General features: G+C 42.8%; 1 protein-coding gene across 1 annotated transcript; it reads right to left on the bottom strand.

Moving 5' to 3' along the window:
- Nucleotides 1-2,030: 2,030 nt before the first annotated feature.
- LOC144178687 (uncharacterized) lies at nucleotides 2,031-8,413 on the bottom strand. Its single transcript, XM_077706707.1, has 3 exons — nucleotides 8,281-8,413; nucleotides 7,537-7,577; nucleotides 2,031-2,765 (listed from the first exon to the last, which is right to left on the bottom strand). The coding sequence occupies exons 2-3, from the start codon at nucleotides 7,571-7,573 to the stop codon at nucleotides 2,173-2,175; spliced, it is 630 nt and encodes a 209-aa protein (XP_077562833.1). The 5' UTR covers nucleotides 7,574-7,577; nucleotides 8,281-8,413; the 3' UTR covers nucleotides 2,031-2,172.
- Nucleotides 8,414-9,052: the final 639 nt, after the last annotated feature.

Genomic DNA, 9,052 nt, shown 5'->3' with positions numbered 1-9,052 from the left:
TGTCCCGGTGGAAACAAACAAACAAACAAACAAACAAACAAACAAACAAACAAACAAACAAACAAACAAACAAACAAACAAACAAACAAACAAACAAACAAACAAACAAACAAACAAACAAACAAACAAACAAACAAACAAACAAACAAACAAACAAACAAACAAACAAACAAACAAACAAACAAACAAACAAACAAACAAACAAACAAACAAACAAACAAACAAACAAACAAACAAACAAACAAACAAACAAACAAACAAACAAACAAAACAAGCACACGTACACGCACACGCACACACTCCTCGCGCTTCAAAGACACGTGGGGTAAAGTTGCCTTTGCTTAAAGCGTTTAGATGTGACGGCATCGAAAGAATGTATGGAAGCCTAGCCCAGTAGACCTCCGCTGTAGAAGGGTGTGCACAAACCGTGGTCAGTTCCCTGCCGCCAGAGTAACCATAGAACATGGCTTTTTGATGTGTCGCGATGCCATTTCCGTCTGGAACGTTCCACGCTGAAGCATAAAAAACGAGGTGACTATCACTGTTCAGGGCATTCGTTCCTTCTTTCTCGAAGGGCCCTTAAAAATTCTACATGATCTGTTGATACTGACTAATATCGAATACGGCTGTATTCTTTAGTGTAATATAATTTTTGTGCAGAGTATAGCAGAAAGGGTTCCCATAAAAAGATCAGACGGGGAGACCTCTCGTTCATGAATACATAAGAAACATTTCATTTAACAGGCAGTAATGCATGGTGTAATAGGTGTAAATCACATTAGGAAGAACCAATTAGTTATCAACAGTTATGTTCTGACCCAACGTTCATTCATCCTGCATAAACTGAGGAAGTGGCGCATGGCCGACCTACATGCTTTGCAGACACTTCATGGCCCGAAATTATTTTTTGGAAAGTAATGTGCGTTGGCGCGCGCGGTAGTAGCTGCATTCGACTCCTCAACGGGTTTACCTGCTGCGCCAATGTGTCTGTTTGCCTGGGTTTTAGCCTTGAACATCGTCTGTTATGTCCATTGTCTGGTTAATAGGTGTTGAACGCGATATTCTTCTATCACAGACTCTACTTCCTATAATAAGGAGTAAAAAAAAACTTTCAATGGTTCAGTGGGCTAAAACGTGGGAAAATCTTCCCACAATTCATCTCTACCGAGATTAGATCCAGCAATTGCGTCTTTTGTTTGTTTTTCACTCATTACGTAATTTTTTCCCTAGACAGAATATATAAAGCGTTGGTGTAGTGAAAGAGTGTAGCATTAGATTTAAGAATGGCTGCGGAAATGTATGCCTGACAAAACTTTTCGTCCACTAGAGTGCGAAAAAGAGGCCAGGGTTTTTCTTTTTTCTCGCGCCTGAACAGCAACGCATTCTCTGTGTACTACGTACTTTAAAATGGTTCTGTTATACTAGGTACATTATCAACTTAATTAAATGTCCAATCAACACTATCGTAGTCAGCCGCACCGAATTTTTTTTTCTTTCCAATTATTTTCTGGTGACAAACCCTAACCAGTAACACTTTGTATTGAGTCGGTTTTGTCCGTTTTAGGAGATAAAAGAAAATTAGCGGTTCTTACATCTCGGTAAATCCACGAAAGCATTGTGCGTGGCAGTTTGTGCAGTGACATTTTCACCATTTTATGGAGTCATGTACCCACTCGTTCCCCATCTTGAGATGCCTCCCGCAGGACTGTAGTATATCCCCTCATCTGTTTGGAACCGCCATGACCACACTGCTTGCAACATGTTAAGATTATAAGTTCTTTTAAACTTTACTTGGAAAAAATATCGCGTGTCGCGAATTATTCTTTACTTCGTTCCCAAAAATATGTCGTTCTTGCTTCCAGGTTTACTGCAAACTGTAGAAAATTATTATTGCAAGAAGTATGGATACCGGAAGCTCACCCAAATTTTATTTAAAACTTCTAGGAGCGTTTCACACATGTTGCTGCTTGTCTTTCCTGATCACTGTGGATGGGATGTATAGGCGGGTCCGGTGTGCGCATGAATTTCTTTGGGGAGACCCGAACAGTGATGCACATCTCTACTCGTCATTCCTAATGCGGCTAATTGATCCGTAGAAAGGACCCGGGCTCCTAGAAAAATCGTGGTTTAAAATTTCCCAGGATAAAGCGTGAAGCTCCCTACCAGGTTTCGCTATTCCGGAAAAGGAATGTCCTTGGTTGCTCGCAGAAATTCTGACGCGAAGACCTTTTGCGTAGCGTACTCGAAGAGATAAATCATGACTGTGTGGTATTCGGTGGAGAATAAATTATACCACTCCGCGTACGTTCTTTCCGGGGTTGTCTCTTGGACTATACGGTCAAAGCGAGCCGGAAACTCCACCTTCTTCGGGAACAACCCTTCGAACGTGAAAATAAGAGGTCCCGTAACGTTCTCGAAGGTTCCGCTGACGCTCACGTACGACAGGCTCACGTTCCCGTACGTCGCGTTCACCACTACTTTATAGTGAAGGTCGGTTCTGAGGACGCATTGCAGTGTCCTTGGCTGATCGTCGAGCGAGGGGGTCAGCTGACAGTCACCATCTCGTCGAATGTCTCTCAGACCCGTCACTCGCGTGGAGACGAAGCGGACTGATACATCCCGGTTGTTCGCGTTGACTGGTTGAAAGTTGGAGCTTGTCAGCGGATCGAGGTGGAGCAGCCGGCTGGGCATTTCAAAATTGATGATGGAGTCGATGTAGGCGTTGCCATATTCCACTCCTGTGCCGAAGGGCAGCGCGTAGGAACCTGGGCGCGCAAAAAGGAGCGATCGTGAAAAATGATCGAAGATTTTCCTGTGGTAATACTATAATTTGTAGTGCTTGAAATAGAATCTTTACACGATAAAAGCGTAGGCGGGGTAAGAGGAGGGAGAGACAAGCACTGTATGAACAAGCCTTCTTTTGTAGCTTTACGGCTGCCTTCCACTGGGGTGTCAGATTATGCATTTGAAGGAAATTGCTTCACCTGCGATGCTGAGCACGAGGACGCGCGTTTGATTGCCCGCCGTGGCGGCCGCTTTTCTGATGGAGGCGAAAGGCAAAAACGCCCATGTGTGCTAGATTTTGGAGTTTTGTTAAAGATCCCCAAGTGATCCAAATTAATCCGGATCCCTTCACTACGGCGCGCCTCATCGCCTGCATTGCGTCGGCGCGTTAAACCCTACAATAAATAAATAAATAAATAAATAAATAAATAAATAAATAAATAAATAAATAAATAAATAAATAAATAAATAAATAAATAAATAAATAAATAAATAAATAAATAAATAAATAAATAAATAAATAAATAAATAAATAAATAAATAAATAAATTAATAAACAAACAAATAAATCAAATTGCTTGACCTTGGGGCCTCCCCTTTAAAGTGTTAGACTTACACTCGTTCCTCATTGTTGTCAAGTATATTGCTCTCGCAAAACAAACCGTTAGCTTCCTTGTTCCGTTAGCTATTTTGCAGAGTGCCTGCCCCATATAGGCGGCGCTCCCGGGATCAAATCCTAGAACAGGACGGGCCTTTCTTCAAGTGTGAACTTTCCTACGAAAGCTCCATAGCTTTCCTTTTTAGCCGTATGGCTAAATTTCAGGTGGATGTCAAAATTTCCCCTTGCACTGTGTGAACAGCAACACACGGCCCCATGACTTTCCCCTCTTCACGTCGTCAATTGCCCTCTTCCACGCCTTCTTCCACAATAGTTTTAAAGAACTCAGGGGCGGGTACGTTTTAGGCCCCTTGGCGTCAATGCTTTGAACACCTCATATAGGTGGGATTCTCGGCAACCAGAAGACAAGCGTCGCGAAACCCCGTTTGGCTGTCCATACTGCATTAGTGGGAAGAGCCAGAGCCACCTTTGCCGCCTTGTGATACCAAGGCGTTAAAACGGAGAATAAACCTTTTAAGTCGGCCAGCAAAACATAATGCAGGGGTAATTAAGGGAGAATATAATACGCCCATGTTCTAGCGAAGTAAGCGATTTACTAGTGTAAATAATAGCGTTTTCTTTAGAGCCACACGTATGGCGCCCCTTAGCCGTATATTCGTTATCCATGACTTGTATCGCAGAAATAGTTAACTTTCTACTTCACAACTGTATTTTTAGCTCTATTCTTACTACGGCGTACTAATCTGCGCTACCACAACTCGGTGAAGTATCGGAAAAATAACAGTTTTACAAAAACGAGCTATTCGCCTAGCCAGCAAGGTTCCGTATCTTTCTCCTACACGAAAACTATTTAAAAAGTACAATGTTATTCGCATGGGTTCTATTTACAGTTATAAAATTTGCCGATGTTACAAACAAGCAGTAGTAAATAACGGCTCACTAATAATTCTAGCTGGTCTAGAAAAGCTCTCTTCGATATATTCAACTCGCAATCCTGAAACATGTAAAGTAAAAAAAAAATGTCGAAAAAATTATGGAGAACAAATGTTGCGATACAGATTGCCGTCTTTACTAAATAATTTTCAAGGAATTTCTACCATTCCTTTTACCCATATACGCCGCATCTTTGTACTTAACGCATGATATTGTTATAAGGATAAATATTTTCCTCTTTCTCGCTTCTGTATTTGTAAGTTCCTATTTTTCCAAGCCCTGTTTAGTATATATTTTGAGTACTGTTTATGGTCACTGTATGTATTGTATATACGTTGCGTTTTTTTTTTTTTTTTGTGTTGATTTTTCTTAATATTGGCCAATTCCGGCTGCCGCCTGTCGCACCGGGGAGCTGGGGCTAGTCAAGCTGTTTTAGAGCTTTTTTCCCCGCTTCTTTAGCGCGAACGTGTTTGTTGTTTTTCCGCGTAAGAGTAAAATGAATTCAGATCAAAGCAAAATATAGATTTCATGTCATTGTTTGTCGCAATTTTGTGCAAGCATGTGCATATTTCTTGTAATTCGCCTCGTAAATTAAAAAATTTTTGCCAGCCGAGACTTCAGAAAATCGGACCTTTATATTCGCCTCTGGAAAATGCCTCCTTGTGCGTGTAAACGCAAGTTACAGGTCTCTAATAACCACACAAGTATTGAAATAATGTTTTTTGTGCTTGCTATTTTAGAGTTTCTTACTATAAACACAACAGAGGAATCTGGCGCTACCGTCTATGCGGCTCACATCCAGGCCATCTGTGTCGTCATGGGCCACCATTATATCATGCGCTCGCCTTAGTTTCATCATTGGCTTGGATTGAAACGTTTAATCGCCGTATATTCAAACACAGCGCCACAAAAACGCAAAAAATGGTGTGTTATTATATAAGTGGAAAATAAAACAGGCTAGTTTTAAAGCTATGAAAAAGGGAGTAAAGCGTATTTTTGCCGGAACGGTTCTGCCTACAATTCTGCAGGTCAAGCTGATAGTTAACAACGATGTTAATATTTGGCGGAAACTCATTAGAGACTCTTATTTTATTAATTTTATCATAATTTCAAGTATTAAGTTGTTCGAAAAGCCTGGAAATGCTTTGAGCGTGCGTATGATAACGTCGCCTTCGTGGTGAACCGGTGCACCAACCGTCAGCTGCAGTTTAACAAAACTTGTTGATGAGCGAGTGGGTTCATACTCGAAGAACAAAGAAAACGTGGCGTTAAACAGTCGTGGACGATGACAAGATAGGACGGATACAGGCGCCCGTATCTTTCGTATCTTGTCTTCGTCGAAGTACGTTTGGCTTCCTTTTTTTTTTAGTCAGCTACAAGCTTCGCGGTGGTATATTACCCGCTAAGTCATACGTCCTTCGACTGCGGCATCACGAACTTTAGGTACGATCACGCACTGCCTGCTCTTTCACCGAACACGCAGTTGCCCCAGCTCACCACTAGCACAGAACAGGGTCGATTTCGGCTTCCTCGTAGCTCGTACACGTGTTAATGCATAGTGAACCCCCCCCCCCCCCCCCCCCCCCCTCCGACGACATGTATTCCCAGGTGCAGTTTCCTCTCTAGTATACTTACTAAGAAACTCTATGCTTGCTACCGCACCCGCTCCGTTGCCGGTATGAACGAAGCTGTTTGGGAGTGTCTTACGAACAAGGCGACATGCCATTTGGATTTTTCCATTTGCGCTTTAATTCACCACATAAAATATCTTTGCGTCAGTCTTGTAAGAAAATCCGGCATTTTTGTGTGCTTTAAATTGGCGTTTTGGGCCTCACCGCCGACAACTTCGTTTTTTTGCTTGTGGAGTGACATCGCTACGAAACGCAACCGATATCTGAGACTGCACGCTGTCATCAGGAAGGCTTCAAAAGGAGCGAGTTGTGGTTCATCACCCGCCGCGGTGGCTCAGTGGCTAAGGCGTTGCGCTGCTGAGCACAAGGTCGCGGGTTCGATTCCCGGCCGCGGCGGCCGCTTTTCTGATGGAGGCGAAAAGCAAAAACGCCCGTGTGTACGAGATTTCGGCGCACGATAAAGATCCCCAGGTGGTCAAAATTAATCCGGAGCCCTCCACTACGGCGCGCCTCATCGCCTGCGTTGCGTCAGCGCGTTAAACCCCACAATCAATCAATCAATCAATCAATCGAGTTGTGGTTCATCATCAGTGGTTCAGCTACACCGATGTACAAAGTTACAGCGATGGACAAACAGACGCGTAATACCAATTCACGTGTGCGTGCTCAAAGTTTATGGTGCCGAGACAGACTGTCCTATCATCGTTTTGTAGGCCGCCCAGATGCGAAACGTCCGGTCGGGTGCAGATTTGACTGTACGGGCAGCCAAAGCCTTTTTGGTGTTTCTACACAGCGCAGGATTGGACGGAGCTTTGTGAAATACTTTATTCTATGTGTTATTGAACATTTTCTTAGGGTCATTCGGCCTCTTTTTGTATTTATTTTCTCCTTTGCTTTTTTTTTTCTCATCTGGAGTAGCTAAAACCACTATCATGATTAAAGTCATTCTCTATCTCTCCCTCTAAAATCAAGTAAGCCAGAGGCAAATTTCGTTCATGACGCTAATGCTTGCCCTGGCAGTGTCAGTTAGCCTATGTTAACAGCTCACCTCACAAACCACCGTTTTCTCTTGCGCAGACAACTGTGTATTTCGTATGTATTCAGCATGTCCTTGCAACTCGCCCCACGAATGGGCGAGGGTGCTTTCATTATAATTTTTCTGTCGTTGGTGAGATTGGTCGTATTATTACTTATAGCCGTTCCACATTTTCAATCCTGTACATAGCATATTTTCCATCGCCTTCTTCTCATATACTGCTACAAAACGTGTGATGCAAGTAACAAATAACTCTCAGTCGCTTCCTTCGTAATGGCTATTGAAATTCTGTGTCCGAAGTGCTCGTATCAGGAAAGCGACAAAAAAACAAGAATTCGTTTTTTTTTTTTTTTTGTTATGGCCGTTTTAAAACAAAAAAAAATAAACAGGAATATTAAGCATTCGACGGGAATAAAAGTTACGCAATCCTCGACCTAATAGTTGAGGAGCTCGTATTTATTTTTGCGACGGCGTTTGAGCCCCGATGCTGTGTGCTTTATCGCGTTCCGTGAACAGTAAGGAGAGCCACTTACTTGCGACAAGGGCTATCAACACCGCAGCTGGTAGCATGCTTCTGAAATGAGGGCAGTGAACGGGACGCAGTTTTAGCGCTCCGGTCATGCGAGCCCCGAATACTACTGACTTCGTTCATGTCCCCACCCATGGAACTGAGCGGCGTCAGCTTGGCCGTGTAAAACCTCAATGCACTGGCCGTAGCTTACTTATTCAACAGTACAAGGCGTATTTTGTATTTAGTCAGCGTAGAGTTAAAATGCTCATACTAAATCTGTGTTCTGAAATAACAGTCCATAAAGTAACATCCCAATCGAGGCTACGTTTACAGTAAACACAGTTTCGATAGGGCTAGTCGCACTGCTACTATACTAGCAAGGATGAGGATTAAAGTAGCGCAATAAAGAAAACTACAGCAGTTCGACAAGCCAATACGTTCGAAAACCCGCAACCATCTTTACACACAGCAGTAAAGCATCCATTTCAAGTACTTGCGCCTGATTGATTTTCTTTGGGTGTTTATAAGCATGCACAAGCCGCGTTATCCTGTCTATCAACTATTGCGAAGATTACATACAGCTAAATTAGAATGTGACGAAGAAAAAGGGTATGAAATACAACGTTTTGTTTTGCCCTCTTACTTCTGTACCGGGTTCGGTCTTTCTTTTCTCCCTCCCTGTGCGACCGCACTATTACCGAACTGATGAATTATTCACTATAGGCCTAACCCACACGCTATTAAATTATGTCGAACCGTAGCTTACCTCTTTGTTGGTCTACAAATTGCTCCTAGAAGTGACCTTTACTAAAGCAATGGGCTCTCTTATATTCCAGCAGATAAGAACAAAGGGGGGCCTGGTATTTCCACTTCCAGACAATAGGCTCTTTTTTCACCGATATGAACGGTGCCACGCGGCACACAGTTCGGACGTTTGACGTCACGACGTAAAGGGTGGAAGATATTTCTTTATGCAACAGCCCGTTTCGTATCTGCGCTCTGCTTGTTGCCATTGTTGTATCGAATCTAATCCGTTCTCAGTGATGCTATTTTTTTTATTTATAATTGCGATAGAAATGACGAATGATAGATTCCGCGAATATTTTCATGTTTCATGAACAAGACCAATATGACTCATGTTCCGGACAGGGCGACGTTGCGCATCACCTGCGGCAACTTCGATAATATTGCCCAGGGAAAGAACGCAGCAGATCTTTGACTTTGCCTTGTAACGAACAGGAACAAAGAGGTGTCTATCTAGCCCTCAACCATCGGATGTTTAGTAAATCTAGTTTAGATTTATGTCGTCGTTGGTGAGCCCTGGATATAGCAATGAGAAATTTACACTGCGCTAGACATCAACAACTGCCTTCACATGCTTCAGTATGGGCAAGCAACGAAATGGAGTGTGTAATGAATTTAACCTACAGCCCCTATAAACATTTTTTTATTTCCTTTGTCAGTTGCACCGGCAGGAAGACTATAAAGAGTGCGACCTTGTGTACAATCCAATCCACACGAGGACGGAGGTGAAGAAC

Source organism: Haemaphysalis longicornis, unplaced genomic scaffold (assembly GCF_048455015.1).
Source record: "Haemaphysalis longicornis isolate Haplotype H1 unplaced genomic scaffold, Haemaphysalis longicornis Haplotype H1 scaffold_4, whole genome shotgun sequence".
In the NCBI taxonomy this organism is placed as follows: Eukaryota; Metazoa; Arthropoda; class Arachnida; order Ixodida; family Ixodidae; genus Haemaphysalis; species Haemaphysalis longicornis.
Note: the sequence above shows the minus strand (reverse complement) of the source record. Positions and strands in the feature narration are given on the sequence as shown.

Excerpts from the sequence above, each read along its gene's own strand:
- LOC144178687 (XM_077706707.1), bottom strand. The coding sequence starts at position 7,573 with ATGCTACCAGCTGCGGTGTTGATAGCCCTTGTCGCAA. Across the intron at positions 2,766-7,536 it reads GTTGATAGCCCTTGTCGCAA|GTTCCTACGCGCTGCCCTTC; the intron begins GTAAGTGGCTCT and ends TTGCGCGCCCAG.